General features: G+C 41.2%; 1 protein-coding gene across 2 annotated transcripts in view; it reads right to left on the minus strand.

Moving 5' to 3' along the window:
- Positions 1-18,406, minus strand: part of STON1 (stonin 1) — a 54,773-nt gene continuing 36,367 nt past the window's right edge. Inside the window, exons 2-5 of one of the 2 annotated variants that reach the window (XR_003794936.1) lie at positions 14,564-16,525; positions 7,121-7,323; positions 3,481-4,596; positions 1-81 (exon numbers count right to left, since the gene is read on the minus strand). Coding sequence is in view for 1 of the 2 variants with exons in the window: in XM_029232234.1 (XP_029088067.1) it covers positions 4,522-4,596; positions 7,121-7,323; positions 14,564-16,478 (2,193 nt within the window). In the remaining variant the exon portion in view is untranslated. Of the gene's footprint in view, positions 82-941; positions 4,597-7,120; positions 7,324-14,563; positions 16,526-18,406 lie in introns of those variants that run through there. The other variant, XM_029232234.1, reaches the window with a different exon arrangement.

An 18,406-nucleotide genomic window follows, 5' to 3' on the forward strand; every position in this document is an offset into this window, starting at 1 on the left:
TGAGGGAAATGTTGCAGTCCCCGAAGTATAGTGGTGATTTGCATTTCTTCTCTAGGCAGTCTCATAGAAATGAACTTTAATCTTTAAAAAAAAAAAGGGGCAACTCGTCTAATCTGTTCTCCTTACAGACAGGACATGATTTTAAGGCATAAAATCACCTGGAGCTTTTATCTAAGGTAGTTTTTGTAACTCACCTATTTGCTTTCTGGCTAGCAATTCTGTCTTGCTTTAAAAATTGACAAATTCGTATTTAGATGCCAGGTCTAAGCAGGATCTTATTAACAATTATAGCAAAAATCTTTTGTTTCAGTATAAACTGGGGAAATATGCAGGCAATCAGGTTGAGCGCCATGAAATTGCCATCAAGAATGGTTAAATATTGTCAATTTCACATGGTTCAATTAAATACCTTGTCCGTCTTGTCAATTTAATAGCCTTGTCCCTTAGGACCCTGGGTAAGAGCACAAAAGGTCCTGGGAGTAGAGTAGCTGCTGAGGATGGGGAGGGTGAAGTTGAGACAAAACAGGAAAGAAATGATTGATGGAATTTGAGAAATTTTGTTATAAATAGGATTGGTTTATGTTACTTAATCTTTTTGTTGTTCCTGCCCAATGAGAATCAAGCCCTGTTAATTTCAGTAGTGGCTAAAACAGTTCCAAATGATCTGGCCTCTATGAAGTTTCATTTCCTGATGCAGTTTTGAAATTTAACTTTACTATAGCTAGATAAGAATTGAATTCCAACACATGGCAGCTTCCTCATGAAAGGGCGGGTGGAGAGGTTGTTAGGTTGGTTTTTATTAGAGCTGATTTATCTTCATATCTTTAATGCCCCCCCAAAACACACACACTTTATCTGAAATAGATTCTGTAAAATTGTAAAAAAATAATTTTCTAAACTTAAAACAATTTCTTTACATGCACATCATTTCCAGTTGCCAAAGTTTGAAAGTTCCTTAGAATTCTCCTGGTGATAAAGTTCATCCTGTTGGGAAGAATTGTGAAAGACTAACTAGTTCATTTATCCAGGTTATCAACACCTTCATTGTCTTTGAGTTATTTTACAACTCTGTAAATTTTAGAAAACTGATAATAACATACATGATCTTTGTCCATACAAATGCAAATTAATTAGGGGAAACTGATTACTGATATTGGCCTAAGGATAGATCCATTTTGCATCTATTTGTAAATTCTTTTCAGAATTCCTTATTTCCTGTACATGTCTCTGCTCTTTGAATTCTCCTTAGAACCACTTGTAACATCTTACCAGTTCCCGTGTTAGTTAATGAGTTAAGTAAGATCTTGGGCATCTACTCATATCATTTATGAGAGTAATGATTATATCCTCTTTTAAAAATCATCCTTTAACATCACAAATTGTAGTTTGATTGTGTTATTTTTCCAGGATGTGCCAAGACGCCATGTACACTGAGTCCTTAATAGTGAAGCAGGTATACATTTGCCTGACAGAGTCAATTGGTTAAGGTTATTGAAATTGATTTCATACCTTAAAAAAAATTGCCCCAGACCTTGCAAAAGAAGATATAAGTCCATTGCACAGCAAGAATCATTTGAAATACATCTTTAATTTTAAAAAATCTATATGCAATCTACAAAATACTTCGTTACATGATTAAGGCTCAATCTGTTTTATATCTGTATTGATGACATAAAATCATATTTTGAATAAGATATAATAATACTTAGTCATCATTAAGGAAGGCCTCCCGACATAATTTATAAGAGAAGAACGGCTATATCGAAAGCACAGACCCAGAATGAAGGGAACTAAAACCCTAGAACTGTTTAATATATAAATCAGGTCAAAAAATGCCAGCCTTTATTTATGCTAGGAAGGGTTTTTTTCCATACTTTTTTTAGTGGATAAACTATTTCTATCCCCATAAAAAAAGGAAATGTCCTTAAATTCAGATCTGTAAATTGATCAGGTAACCATCAAGCCATGAATTCATTTACGCAGCTAATACGATCCTTTGACTGGTAAGGCAACCAGACCAAACCAATTAGAGCAGAACAATTCATCCCAAACTGGCCAACTCCTTGGAAGTCTGCCATTGTGTCAGTTAAACAAATGACCCCAAGGGGGTCAAACTCATAAAGCATTGATCTAAATTACCTAAATTAAAATGCTAGAAAGGAGTAGTTCCTCCTTCATTCACTTCCTTCCTCCATTCCCTACCTTAAAAGCAGGAGTTTTTATTGTTGTTGTTTTGAAGATCATCATTTACTTTCTGGCAAAGGAGATTCTACTTCTTAATTGGTAAGTCTAAGTGGACCCTACCTGATTTTTCACTTAGAGCATCAGGATCACATTTGACCTTCTGCCATTTCTGAGGTCAGAAGAATTGTATTAAAAAGCCTCTCCACCTGACACAGAGTGTTAATTTAACGTTAAGTAATGAATATTTAAGGATCCTAATAGATGTGCAAATGAACAATTATGCTGCAGCACCCCGCTGTTCCTGCCATCAACCTTTGCATTGCTGCAGAAACTCACTTGGGCTTCAGTCAGCCTTTTGTTACATTTCCAGCACTGAATCTTGAGACGTTCCTGAAGGCTGAAGGGCTGGTGAATAAATGACCCCAGCAGTGAGGTACCCACACATACTGGCAAACTGTGAAGCCTAAGGAGTGATTAATTGAACCCTGTGCTGAAATTACTTTGAGGTGTAAATATTCATCAAGTTCATCTGAATCAGACTCTGAGTTCTTTATAGGCAGGACGCCATAAAACAGATCTGCAAGGACCAGCAGTAATTAACCCAGCTACCGTCCCTGGTATCATGGAGCAGCATCAGGTTCGGCCCGCCTCCATATTTGTTCTGAGCAGATTGAAGTCACTCCAGAATGTGCCACACCAGATGATGAGGCCGGATGGTGGAATTTTTTTTAAATGACGCGCACATAGATTTGCCCTCCTATACATCAACAGTGAGTCTCAAGCATGTGATATGAGCAATACATCAGCTGAAGTTAAAAAGAGCAATACCAATTCATTTCAACAGTCAGCTTCTGCATTCTTTGCCTTTACAGTAAAATAATGAAAAGCATTAAATCTGCTGATTGATACAGATCATAAATGTTTGTTTTATAAAATCTGCACTTTTTAACAGATTAAAATGAATGTAATGTAACATTAAATAAAATGTATGAGACAAACTCTGTGGGCCAACAAATAATGTTGTTTGGAAGAACGCTATTGTATCAGTTTTGACTCAAAACAAATCTAGTAAATAAAGAAAAATACCCACTAATCATATTTAAGGATCAACATAAATTGAAGGTACATTAATACCACATGTTTTTTCCACATGTTTTTCTGACTAAAAAAAATACCTAGAATATAGATTTCCTAAATTTAAAAGTCTGACCTTTCACTATAAACACTGAAAGGAAATTATAAACAGAATTATAACTGCTAATGCCATTGGCTTTTCATTAAAAAGCAAACATTTACCTGGCTTTGAAGAAGGGAAAGATCACTTCTTAGAAACGTAGATAAAATAATCTAGTGTCTTTCACTTCGCTCATCTTTTAAAGAAAATTACTCTAAGTTAAGCAGAATTAGCATAAACAGCATGATAGCAGAGCTAACATAAAATAATCATAATATGATCTCCTACTCAAGAGAAGCTTGTGTTAATTACAAAAAAAAAATACTTTATCAAAATACATTCTTAGAGTCTGCACTTCTGGGAAACAATATTCATGAACTTTAAAAATTCATTTTTAACATACATGAATATTTTAACTAGTGTCCAATACTGGGATTCCATTTTGAAAGGAATCTCTCCAAGCAAAGGGCAATATGTCTTAGTGATCTGTACTGAAATATGTATATCAACAGAACTAGCTTCTTTGCAGCGCACACAAGAATACAAATGGATTTTGAAAATAATGATACCGTGGGTGAAAGACAGGTACCAAATACAGCTGATGGTTACTCACCAGTGTGGTAATAGGACAGGAAGATAAATAATTCAGAGTCAGAGATAGTCCCACATCTCCATGTTAGCCTGTGGTTTCAACATCATCCTACAACCAACCACGTTTCAGACAAGAGCAAGAGGGAAAATTAAGTACTTTGGTTTACGTCTCCTTTGATTGCCTCGTCCTCTAGTACTAGTGCTAGCGCAATAAGAAGAGGTACGGGCTGGAGGATAATAACTATGGCCCTAGGTAACCCAGAGGGCAAAACAATCAGCCACCAAGTAATCAAAAATGCTTTGGCCAAGTGGCTGTCAGGTCACAATAATAGCGCCTTTGAGTTTCACTAGGAAACAAAAACATCATGAAAATTATAGACACATTTTAGATCACACCCCCAGGGCACAAACATATCAAAAGCATAAAGTACAGACGGTTCGGTTGCAGGTCTAAACTTCTCTAAACGTAACCACTGGACCTGTCATTTCCACTCTACAGTAGCAGAACTTTGTGTGGTTTCTGTGAATTACGTATTTGGAAAGTGGGTCGTCATCACTGACTCTTGCTACTCCTACTGAGTTACGCAGTCACCAGCTTTATCTGGGTCTTCTCCATCGATTTTAATCCACTTCTTTTCTATTTCAACCTGTCATGCAAAAGCAAAACAGGGGCAGCATTAACAAATGCAACACAGCACAATATCTCTTCAGTCCTCGTTTGTAAATGAGGCAAGGACTCTAGCCACCTCATCCTTTGGACACAAACACAGCCCCTCTACCCTGTCGTGCCCGTTCCCAAGTGAAGCACACTGCTCTCTTTTGGGACAACAGAGTCTCCCAAATCCTTCCCTTCTAGGGTCAGATCTGGAAGAGGACAAACTTTCTTCCAAGTCAGACACAGGTTTTATAAAATGTATACAGACTACATATACTGATAAGACATTTACAAATCTGGCTAGACATGCGATCAAAGATGCCCCCGAGTATCATATATCCAGCCTCTGGCCCACCTGAGATTTAGAGCACACCCAAAATCATCTCTCTAACTAAAACTAGTTTACAACAGTAAACAGCTGGGCCAAACCATCTGTCTGCCCCTCTTCTTTTTCATCTCACCTCAAACGGCACCTCCTCACAGAGGCCCTCCAGGACCACTCTAGATAAGGAAGCCCTCCATCCCTCTCTATCCTGTGACCCTCTTTTACTCTCTTCTTAGAATTTGTCACTACTTAAAATTATGTTATTTGCTCTTTTACTAATTATTTTTTGTTCCGCCACTAGAAGGTAGGCTTTATGAGAACAGGGGGTTGTCTTTTGTTCACCTTTGTGTTCCCAGCATCTACGGCAGCAGCTGGCGCTTTGAAATTGCTCAATAAATACTTATTAAATGGAAGATAACATTTTGAAACTGACTGCCACCAATGCTATTAAAGCTAGAGAGACTTTGGTATATAATTGTGAGCGGTCCTCTACAACTATGTGAAACTGGCACATCCCACGAACAGCACATAGTATAAATGACATCTCCATGAGCACCTGACACACATTTCAGTCACGCGTAATACTTAGATGCCTAGTGTTACAGGTCAGGTTCCCCAAGAAGCAGATGCTGAGATGGAGACTGATGTGCAGAAAGTTTACTGGGGAGGGCTGCCGGGGAGGACACCTGACAAGGAGGGGAGGGAAGGGAACAGAACAGGAAGAGGCAGAAGCCGGGCGTCAAAGCAGTCACCATAAAGGCTTCAGCCGATCCCCAGGGAGGGCTGAAGCTACGAAGGCCCTGCAGGGTTATTCCAACTTGAGGTAAAAGGGTCTTTAGACCCCTGATCCACCAGTTACTGGACACAGGCTGCCCCAGGAAGGGGGCGTGACCTGGAGCATGGCATCCTTCTTCATCCAGGGCAATTCCCAGCTGCCGAGGGAATAAGTCCTTCAGTCCTGAAGGGGCTGCACAGAACAGCACCCATTCATCATTCATTTTACCAATAGAATAAAAATCACTGGACCCAAACATACAGGCTTCTGAACAGATAGTCCAAAATAAAGAAAAATCCAGACTTCGTTACTATATTATAGAACCACCAGTTGGTGCTAATGATGTCTTATATAATCATACCATTTCAAGATACTATGGGGGACTTCCCTTGGGGCGCAGTAGTTAAGAATCTGCCTGCCCATGCCGGGGACATGGGTTTGAGCCCTGGTCCGGGAAGATCCCACATGGCACGGAGCAACTAAGCCCGTGCGCCAAAACTACTGAGCCTGCGCTCTAGAGCCCGCGAGCCATAACTACTGAGCCCGCGGGCCTAGAGGCCGTGCTCCGCAACAAGAGAAGCCACCACAGTAAGAAGCCTGCACACTGCAATGAAGAGTAGCCCCTGCTCGACGCAACTCGAGAAAGCCAGCGCACAGCAACGAAGACCCAACACAGCCAAAAATAAATTAATTAATTAAAAAAAAAGACACTATTGGAAATGTGTGGCAGAGGTTATCTCTATATCTAAGTCTGAAGATGAGAAGGAAAAGCAAGTTTAGGAACAAACTTGTGCAAGTGTATGTCACTCTTTAATTCATCTGGCGCAAGAATGCAGATGAGCTGATGGTGAACATTTAAAATTGTGGTCATAGAGTAACTCAGTATTTCCCAAAGAGTGCTCCACAGAATACTATTCCAGAAGATATTGATAGGTGTTTTACAGGAGACAAGATTCCATAATTGATGAGTTGGGAGAAACTGAGTTAAGTTTAACAAGTTTCCTTATTACAGAACTTCTCAGAGCCTTTGTTCAACATTAATTTAGTGTACGATGTTCCCCAACTTATTTTTTTCTTGGATCATTATATGGGACATATGTTCCATAGAACACACCTTGGGAAATGCTGTTCTAACAAAATCTTTATTATAAATATGCTTCTGAAATGTGAACTTATTTTTAATGCCCCATTTTTCATTGAGAGCTGAGTTAAGTACACAGCACTGTGTCCTCAGGCTTCCAATATTCTCTAGAACTGAGGGGAAGAACTAGGCTCACTGCTGACCATCACTCTTTTCTAGGTCAAATACACACATACACACACACAGTCACTTAGCAGGGCAAAGCAAATATCTAAAGCCAAATCAGGTCAAAGCTTCAGAAGCCCCAACTTGAACTCAAGGGCTTCGGGATGTACCTGGATGTTGTAGCAGGCTCGCTGATGAACATGTTTCTGTGGCTGGACATCACTCTCCACCCCCAGAGACCTGACCTCTGTCCTTGAGGCACAGGTGTCAAGAATCCCAAACTGAACAGTAGCAAATGGATACCAATCAGAGGGAATTTCTTGGTCTGATCCAAGTTCTAGTTTGTATGACAAACAATGGGGATGATCAGGACCTTGAAGAAAAAAATCAAATGGTCAGTCAAAGTATTTCAACGGCCATTGAACATTTCTCTTGAGCATAAGAGGCATGTATCCCTCTCTTTAATAAGCATTTCCATTAGCACTATGGTTGTGTGAATTCCACTAAACGACATACAATCAAAATTCACAATTTTGCACTAACTGGAGGGAAGTCTACCTGCATTTTTAAAGTACTAGCTTTGAAGTAAGTACAACTTTATCATTATACAGTTATATATGTTAACTCCCAAAATGTTTTCAATGAGAAGTATGCTGTTTCTTTTTTAAAAAAGAAAGTTTAATATTTCATTTAATTATTCAAATAAAACAATGACCAACAATACAGCGATCAGAAAAATTTAGAATTATATCAAGTTCATATGTGAGTGCCTTATATTGGGTGATTCTAATTCAGCATAATAAAAGTATGCTAAGTTTTTTAAATTAAAAGGTGAGTAATATTTATATTAAGCATCATTATTTGGCTATAATGTGCATAAGATCTGTAAAGAGAGAAAACTTTCTCTTAAGTAGACTGAATAAGATCTTACAGTAATTCTTAATTTATTCATTTTCTTACCACTCTATTTATTGATAGATAATGCAAAGGTAAATTTCAGCCTAAATTAGGTCACATTATAAAGAATTATGATTTTTTAAAAAAGTTACACTTAATGAATTTTTTTACATTTCAGAAAATATTCTAGGCCAAGAATTCTGTTTTTAGTAGAATGGATTATTTTTCAGTACACTAATTCCCACTCACCCTCCTTAAAGCTTTGACTGGAACAAATGTACCGTGTAAATATGGGCATACTGACTTTCAGTGTTTCAATGCAATATCTCTTTTCACTTCACTTTGCCATATATTGAGCATCTACTCTATGCCAAGCCAGGCCCTGTGCCAGACCTAGGGATATCAGATATACACAAAAGCTTTAAGAGGGGTCAGGTACTGTGTGTGTGTGTTTATGTGTGTGTGTTACAATGGAGTAAAAAATATTTTCAACGTAATCACTATAGTAACTCTATAAATGTTCCATGATTCTGTTGCTTTAGTCCACAGCATCTACATATCCCATGCAGCTATCTTTACTTAAATTAAATGTATGAGATGACAATAATTTCAAAAGCCAGATTAAATTACTATACCACTGACACGACTCAAGAAAGAACATTTCCATCAGAATATAGCTTTAGGCACAAAAACAAGAGTTTAAAGGATTTCACTTAATTCTTAAAAGATAAATTGCCTTTCATTCCTTACAACCTGTTTCTTGTAGAGAGACTAATAGAATTCTAAGGCTGTAAAAGGCCTTGAGAACTCATCCATCAATTAACCAACAGATGCTCATTAGCATTTCCTCACACTTGTAGGGGAGGACAACAGCGGCCTCAGAAGTGCTCTAAGCTACCCAGATCACTGCAGGCAAGTGATAACTTTGTTCACACACACACAAAGCCAGGGGAGAGTCCACAATCCATTAGCCTTTCTGGCCTTCTGTCTGCAGGATACATAAGTTTATTTAAACTTAATTCAGGCAGTCTTCAGTCCTTTATGGCATAGTGGTTAAGCACATAAACACTGGACTCAGATGGCCCGGGGTCAGATCCCAGCTCTGCTACTTAAAAGGTGGGTGACCCTTGGCAAGTTATTTGATCTCTCTGAGCCTCAGTTTCCCCATCTGAAAATGGGGGGGGTGGTGATGATAACAACACAAACCTTATGGGATTGCTGTGAGGATTAAACAAGCTAGTTGGCACACATAAGAGCTCTAGGGACGTGGTATACTATAGTGGTATAGATAGAAGTGCACAGTGCTATTCTATTATAAATTCAGTATTGTTATTTAATTACCATAATTTTGCTAATGAAAGCACCATGAATTCTACCCCTGTAGAGCTGAAAATGATATTGGAGATGATCTAATTGATATTAGATGTGAATATTGATATTCACATTTTAAAGAGAGACTCTTTTGGAACTTTTGCAATGAAAATCACCCAAGCTGAAGACCTAGTACTCCAAAAATAGGTTTAGAAACAAAACCTTTCTACCCCCTTTTCTAAAAAACTGGTAAAAGGAGAACGTTTTTCCTTTCAAGTTTTCTGGCATATTTTTCCTGGCTTTTAAAACTCTAAATGCTCTACAATGTTTAATAACTCACACTCCCTTTGGACTTTGATATCCATGAAGAGAAGTATCATGTCCGTCCTTAGCACAAGCCTGGCACATTAGGGGCTCAAAGGATATTTGTGGAATTTACATGTGAATGAACAAAAGATAGAGGAAAATCATGTTCTTTATCTCGGTACTGACCACCAGGGGGCACTCTCGGGCTTCGGTAATTAGTCCCTCATCACTTTCTAAGGACCAGGAATGCAAATCACGAAATCTATTTAGGTCTAGTAGATACCGGGTCCCCCTTGAACCAAAATATTTCACACGTGAAACTGAATTGGTGAGAGCTGGAGGGAATGAATGGTAGAAGGATGACACAAGTAGTGGAGGAGGAGAGAACAACCAATGTGCTGAAGAGAAAGCAAAGAAAAAAGTAAAGGGCGAGTCATATTTAAAAATTGGTAAAACTGGGAAAGTGGAGACAGATACATTTGTTAACTGACCCTCCACCATGCTCACTTCTCTTTCTAATTCTACGCTACCATATGTACCCTCTATGACTAATCGGTGTTTTCAAATGTCCTCATTCTCTTCTCCCTCTCCTTCCTCCCTTTTCCTCTCTCTCCCTCCCCCTTTTTCCACCACCTTCTCTTCCTCCTTCTCCCCCCTCCTCCTCCTCTTTCCCACCCCCAGCAAAACCTGTGCACAAGAAACTGTCCTCTGTTGTCATTCACACCTTAGCCTGAATGAACTATCTGGGGCCAACCTTTGTTGTAAAACGAAAGGCTCACCCACAGTTAAAGGAATATTAAGCATTGATGTGCTGGTAGAAGAGACATTTAAGGAGCCAGCATCCCTTCCCACCTCCCCTGATATCACATGTAAGTTATTTCACCAATAGGAAAATTCAATTCCGATCTCAAAAATCCCCAGGAAAGGGGCATAAATTTTTTTTTTAATTAGTACATATACTTCATACATTTTTTTAGTTTCCTTTCTAAAAAAATTATTTTTCTAACAGGTTTTTCAGAAACTAGCTTGAAAGGGTAACGTTTTAAAGACCCTCTTTTAAAATCCTCTGTTCTCTAAATGCCCAAGTGATTTTAAAATCATATAGAAACATCGAGATACTCTAAGTCCTTGCTCCTCTACGTGAGGTCCGTGGCCAGCCGCGCTGGCATCACTGGAGCACGTGTGGGTGACACAGTATTGGGGAGTCCCACCTGCTGATTCTGAGTCCACATTTTAACAAGGTGATTCATATGCACACAGAAGTTTGAGAAGCACTGCCTTCGGATAAAGATTTCCTCTCTGCCCCAACCTTACTCTTTCTATGCTTCTTCTCAAGAAGCAAAATGCCAGGCAGCCTCTTACTCTTTGCATTATCCTCCCCCAACCCCTATCGTGGAGAAGCCTCGGAGACAGGGCCACGTGATCCCAGAAGTGTCTGGGCCCCAGCCTGGCTCAGAGCTGCCCCCTGCCCCCTCCCCCAGACTCCACCAGACACAGCCTCACTGCCTTTTCTCGGGCCTCCTCTTGGTGCACAGACCTGATTTGAACAAAGCAGCTTTATCCCAAAGAATTTGGTCAGTGAATTCTCACCACGTAATTGTCTGGAATGCTCACATTCTGTGTAAGCCTGGTGCTATGACAGTCTTCCACAAATATTCCCAAAGGCCAAGACCAAGTCCAGCCAGCCTCTCTGGGAATGCACACTCTTCGAATTGTTCTCAGTGAGCTCAACTGCTGGTAAATATGGATGGGAGGGCAATAACAGGGAGACACAGGGATACACAGCAGGGAGGAGTGATGCCTAGGAGGCCATGACAGGTCTCCCAGGAGAGGTACGAGGCCAGCTGCATGGGAGAGCCTCTTACAAGCACCAATAGCTGGGCCTCACCCTGGGAGTCTGATTGGTAGGGATGAGGCCTAAATATGGGTATTTTAAATATTAAAGCTCTAATGATTTTAAGGACTCTTAACATGCAGCCAGGGCTGGGAAACAGATTTTAAAAGGAGGAGAGGCTATCTCAGCTAATGGCACCATCGCCCACCCGGACCTCCTCCCAGCCCCTCCCTTTCCCCCAGGCCCACAGACCACTGTCACTGTCTCGAGGTCACCTCTTCTGAATTCGCTCACCCACTGCTCACCTCTGTCTCAGTGCTCCCACTGCCCTCCACCTTGGTCAACCTCTCTCCCCTCCTACCAGCCTCCCTGTACTATAATCTACTCCTGAATCTTTCCTCTGCAACGTACGCCTGACTTTCTAAAACAAGGTAGGATTCTGTCACAGTCATGCCTGAAAACATTCCTGAGGCCCTGCTGACAAACTCCACACCCCACAGCCTGGCTCACGACCCTCTTGGCAGGCTGGTTTCTTCTCCAACTAATCCCTCGGCCCCATAACTCAGGTAAGATCCCCCACCGACACGCCTGTGTTTCTGCTGTTTCTATCCTTGATGGAGTCCCACTGATTCTCACAGGCCAAGCTGAAGCATCGCCTCCCCAGCAGAGCCTTCCCTACTGCCCCCTGCAGTTGATGACTCCTTCCTCTGGGATCCCTATTAGATAACGTCTGTACATGTTCCAGAAGAGAAGAGAGCAGATTTCCACAGCTCATTTGGATAGCTGCTTCCGCGTCTGCCTCGCCTACTAGACTTATGTTTCCAGACAGCAGGGATCATGTTTGCATCTGTATCCCCCAAGCACCCAGCACGGAGCCTGTACCTAGAGGAAATTCAGTGGGTGTTTGTGGAATGGACGTGTGAATGAGTGAGCCCTCTTACTAAATTCTTGTTGACTGAATCAATTAACTCCACCATTAATTCTGGGAAAATGCACTGTTCTGAACAGGATCATTTTCACAAGAAGCTTTGTATGTTGTTCTCCTTCCAAAATTAGAAAAGAATGATTGGTACAGGTTCTCAGTTTGAAAAAAAAAAAAAGGCGTGGTTGCCCCGGAGGGTCTAGCTGGAGTGCCTGCTCCGAGGTAGAGCAGCTGGAGTGGGCTCATCGAGAACCTGTCCCCCTGGCCCTCTGACCCCAGCTGGACAAGCCAGCAGGCTGAGCCCTCTGTGCTCCTCTCTCAGAGGCATAAGCATTGCTGCAAATCCATGCAAAAGTTGCACCTGACCTTTTGTTCTGGGCCCAGTGACCATCCCTAGGACCAAAGGAGAACAGGAGTCAGGTTATCACCCAGACCTCAGAGGACATCTGTGGACCAAGGAGGTTACAGTTCGCGTTCCAGCCTACCTCCCCCTTTCCCTTTGTGTTCAGCAAAATAAAAGGCAACGATATTCTGATTTTTATAACGTCTCTCGCCTAAAAGGTAGCACAAATAACTTTGAGAACAGATCCCTTGGAACCACACACTCAAAACCTCAAAATCTGTTTCCCTGGGGGGAAGATAATCTGAGAATGGTTTGAACTTGCTCCTCCAGCAACGTTATCAAGAAGGCAGGAAGCATTACTGCTGTGGATGATATCCTGGAAGATATTCCCATCATGCTGGAGTTGACCAAGAGGTACCGTTAGAGGCCACGCCTGTGACCACGCTATCCTATCACTGCCTCTCCCCGCCCTGGGCCTGGGCTCTCCTGGCTGTTCCTTGGGACTAGAAGGTAACCACCAATTACTGTGAGTCAGGAGGACACTGTGGAGGGGAATTTGGCATGAATGGAGAAAAGCAGGGAGTGTCAGGAAAGGCTACTGAATGGGGGCTTCCCTTCAGCACAGGGGCCTAGGGCTCCTCAGCTGCCAGCTGTGTCTCTCACCTGCTGGGCCCTGTCTGTAGCTCAAGATACAATCAGTCGACAGATGTTAAGCCAGAAAACTGCAGGGCACAGACAAGGTGGCATGCTGCCCCTTAGGTCCACTGTAGTCTGGGGCTAGCTCTTCCGGCCCCAATACAACACGAGACCTGGAGAGCAGTTTCCCTCAACCTGGGTCATACATTAGGTTCACCTGGGGAGCTCTCAAAACATATGGGTGCCTGGGGCCCTCCCCCAGAGGTTCTGATTTAATTGGCATAGAGTAGAGCTTAAACATCAAGGTTATTTAAAAGCTCTCAGGCTATTCTGACAGCCAGTTTTGAGAAACACTGCTGTAGGTCCACCCTGAATAAAAATGCTTCCTCCGCAGTCCACAGCGTGGAGGGCCCTAGGATGTAATTAAATTCCCCTGAAGGATTAGACCAGATGTGAGCTATTTGGAAACAGGGATCAATCTTACTTCCCTTTAGCCCCAGCACCTGATGTGGCACTTGGAATACAGTAAGTGCTCAATAAAGGTTTGCCTAAATGATGAATGCATCAACTCAGATGCCCCAAATCTGCCCCCAACTTAGCTCCATAGCCCAGTGTTCTGCCAGAAGTAACTGAACTAAAACAGGCAGCAGCCCTAATTTCAAATTTTGCTTTTTTGCTTTATTATGTTACACCCACTACTAACTTACTACTTTAAAATAAATGCAGTACTAGGGCTGTCTCTTCAAAGTTCTAAGCTTCTAGATTCATTGTTTGCTTTACAAAATAAAAAAAAGTAACTGAATTTTAATGCTTAATTAAAATTAAAACAACTTGTCAAGATGGTCAAATTGGTCAATTCAGCAAAAGAAATTAACTTGGGTAAAAATGAAAGGTAGTCTTATTTCAAGAAGCAGGGAACAAAACCTAAGGAGGAAGTGGTACTGGCTGAGAATACAAAAAAGTTCAGGTATGTTCAAGGATGACAGATCTTAAAAGGTCAGTTAGGGAATCTAAGCTATATGAACAATAATTTTAATATCTGAGGCTGACGGTTGATGTCAAGAAGTCCAACTAGAAATTTTCCCTCGGTACCACCATCCATAATAAAATCCTAGCCTCGGATGGTATTTCTTATGATACCTTAAAAAAATGTTAGGCTAAACTTATCTGGTAGAAATAGGCATAAGGGGACAAAATAAACCAGCTGTTTGACTAAATGTTCCATCTCCCACCCAGCGATGTAAGCATGGCCTCAGCTGAATGACGTTACCCCATCTGCCTCAGCCTGGTTTCAACCCAAGGAGGAGGGGGAAAACATTTAAGTGATTTCACATGAAAATCAGCTTGGAGTGTTGAATATTTACTTGAATTTTTATCAGGAAGCCGGTCTATCTTCCATACGACGGCCCGGTAGGCACTCTCATATTTTGCTGACCCCACAGTGACCTGTATGACAGGTTCAGATTCAGGTTCATGTAAACTCCCCAGACACGCCCGGCGGTTCATTTTGGCTTTCAGGGACTTCTGCCTCTGGAGGTTCATGGTCCAGAGGGCCTTGATCCACTGCGATGGCACAGGAAAGTGTATCATTATGTTGTCACAGGACCTCAAGGATGGTCTCTGGACCAACGGGGCCATGTTGACAAAGGCCTGAAGCTCCACATACGCCCCCTGGACAACCACTACAGACTTCAGGGAAAAGGGAAGGTCTTCGCCGCTATACAAAGTCTTGAAACGCATCAGCTCAAACCGGCAGGCATCCAGAGGTACGAACTTAATGATTCTTGATTGCTCAAATTCTTGTGCGTTCACACACTTATGGAAATGATAGTCAAGAATATCAATCCCCTTCTTTTCTGGGTCTTTTTCAAAATAGCATTCATTTCGCTTCTGCAGCTCAAGGTCATTCAAGGTTAAAAAGCATTCTGTGTTCCCATTCACAAAGCAGAGGCACCAGATTTGAGTTATCACAGCACTTTCAACCAATTTTCCTTCTTCTTTAGTGATTTTACCCCAAAAGTTGTCCACAATTTCAAGGAAAACTTCTTGTTCCTCATAGTTCTTCTTTGGTTTTGAAACAGCTGGCAGCTTTGTCAGCTCCTCCTCCACACTGGTCAGAAAGTCAAGGAAGTCATGGTACTCTGTGGATCCCAACTTCAGCATTTGTTCTATGTCTGCCTCGTGAACTACTTCTGTCTTAGAATGGTATTTCCTTTTTTCTGTGTAAGACACATGTTCGATCTTCACAGTATGGATTTTTCCTGTCACACTAAAGTTCTCAACTTTGGGTTCAGAAAGCCTGCAGTATGGATTGAGCTGTAACTCTTTAAATGGTTTTTCTAACCCCTTCTCATAATACATTTGCAAAATTCCTCCAGGTAAGACTTTTAGAAAAATTGGCCCCCACTGACGGGAAGACATCACGTTCTTCTTCTCAGGGATTCTCAACATGAAAGACCATCCGGCTTCTGGCTGACTCCTGAAGAGCATGTGGGGCACAAAGGAAGAGGCAGCATCTTCAGCATACAGATGCTGCGTAGACAAATTTCCAAATGAGTCTTGGTTCTCAGCTGATTGGAGATGTTCAAGTTTCTCACAGATGTAGTTGAGTGAACATTGATTTAAGCCTTTTTGATCAATAGGCATCTCTTTGTCTCTTGATGGGACCATCTTTCTGTTTCCTGGAGGGTCAAAGGTGAGCTGGGAAGCACTGCCTTCATCTTTCCAAAATGGACTTGAAAAGGCACAGTCCTCCTGAAAATACTGAAACCGGGGAGTATCACTTTGGAACCCTAGGCTTTCAGCCTGGTGAGGGCTCATTTCATCTGGAAGACCCACTTTGGGAGCTGGATGTATACATGAGTGGTCACTGAGTAAGGAAGCATGGGATAAACAGGTTGGTTTAGTAGGCAATATGGAAGAACCTGATCCAGGTATAAGTGGACTGTTTGAAGATGATTCTGGAATAGGATAAAGCACATGAGTCCCTGCTTTGGGGATGCCAGGAAAACCTGGGAAGTCTTTGGTAGGTGTAGAAAGAGGAGAGTTACTTGGAGGTCCTGGACTGAAATAAAAGTCTATGATGGGAGAGGAGAGAGGGGTACTGCTGGTGGAGGAATATCCACTGGGAAATTCCTTAGTACCAGAAAGGTTCAGTTTAAGTCCATTTGGCCTACAAATGCCTTGATTCTCCAGAGGGAAATTCTTTGACTTTTGAGAAGACTGAAAAGCAGGGTCATCATCAAATGTGACCCAATTGCCTGGGTTTGTGGAGCACATCTTTGGGATCAGATTGTGGTCTTGCCAATGAATCAGATATGTTGTCTCTGTTAAAGGAGAAAGAGAAAATAAGAACATAAAATGAGGGGGAAAAATTCAAGTTACTAGAGGTCATTTGTTCTGAGAAACACTTGGATTTAAAAGTATCCAGATTTATAAATTAACTGAGTTTAAAGAAATGCTTAAAAACTGTAACACTTTTAGGGCTTCCCTGGTGGTGCAGTGTTTGGGGGTCCGTCTGCCGATGCAGGGGGTGCGGGTTCGTGCCCCGGTCCGGGAGAATCCCGCGTGCCGCGGGGCAGCTGGGCCCGTGGGCCATGGCCGCTGGGCCTACGCATCCAGAGCGGCGGGAGAGGCCGCAGCAGTGAGAGGCCTGCGTACCGCAAAAAAAAAAAAACAAAAAAAAACAACTGTAACACTTTTGATGGCTGAATGAATTAAAAAAACAAGATCTAACCATACGCTGTTTATAAGAGACCCATTTTAGATTTAAGGACACACATAGACTGAAAGTGAAAAGATGGAAAAAGATATTCTATACAAATAGAAACCAAAAGAGAGGAGGGGTAGCCATGCTAATACACAACAAAATAGACTTTAAGTCAAAAACTGTCATAAAAGACAAAAAAGGGCATTATATAATGAAAAGAGGGTCAACTCACCAGGAAGATATAACAATTATGAGAATCAGAGCACCCAAATATATGAAGCAAACATTAAAAAACTGAAGGGAGAAAAAGATACCAACACAGTAGTAGTAGGAGATTTCAACACAGCAATTTCAGTAACGGATAGGACATCCAGATAGAAGATCAATAAGGAAACAGAGGACTTGAACAACAGTATAGATCAAATGAACCTACCAGGCATATACAAAATATTCCACACAACAGCATCAGAATACATTCTTCTCAAGCACATGCATAACATTCTTCAGGATGGATCACATGTTAGTTTACAAAAAAAGTTTCAAAAATTTAAGAAGACTGAAATCATATCAAGTATCTTTTCCAACCACAATAAAATGAAACTGAAAATCAACAGCAGAAAAAAACTGAAAAATTTACAAGCATGTGGAAATTAAGCACTACACTCTTCAATAACCAATGGGTCAAAGAAGAAATCGAAAAGGAAATTAGAAAATATCTTAAGACAGAAAGGGCAGACAGCAGAAGCAAGAAGAACTACAGTACTGCAGCCTGTGGAACAAAAACCACATTCACAGAAAGACAGACAAAATGAAAAGGCAGAGGACTATGTACCAAATGAAGGAACAAGATAAAACCCAAGAAAAGCAATTAAATGAAGTGGAGATAGGCAACCTTCCAGAAAAAGAATTCAGAATAATGATAGTGAAGATGATCCAGGACCTCAGAAAAAGAATGGAGGCAAAGATCAAGAAGATGCAAGAAATGTTCAACAAAGACCTACAAGAATTAAAGAACAAACACCTAGAAGAATTAAAGAACAAACAAACAGAGATGAACAATACAATAACTGAAATGAAAAATACACTAGAAGCAATCAGTAGCATAATAACTGAGGCAGAAGAACGGATAAGTGACCTGGAAGACAGAATGGTGGAATTCACTGACGTGGAACAGAATAAAGAAAAAACAATGAAAAGAAATGAAGATAGCCTAAGAGACTTCTGGGACAACAGTAAATGCACCAACATTCACATTATAGGGGTCCCAGAAGGAGAAGAGAGAGAGAAAGGGCCCAAGAAAATATTTGAAGAGATTATAGTCAAAAACTTCCCTAACATGAGAAAGGAAATAGTCACCCAAGTCCAGGAAGCGTGGACAATCCCAGGCAGGATAAACCCAAGGAGAAACATGCTGAGACACATAGTAATCAAAGTGACAAAAATTAAAGACAAAGAAAATTTATTAAAAGCAACAAGGGAAAAATGACAAATAACATAA

The sequence above is a fragment of the Monodon monoceros genome, unplaced genomic scaffold, assembly GCF_005190385.1.
Source record: "Monodon monoceros isolate NGI ecotype Baffin Bay Population unplaced genomic scaffold, NGI_Narwhal_1 Super_Scaffold_19, whole genome shotgun sequence".
NCBI classification, from domain to species: domain Eukaryota; kingdom Metazoa; phylum Chordata; class Mammalia; order Artiodactyla; family Monodontidae; genus Monodon; species Monodon monoceros.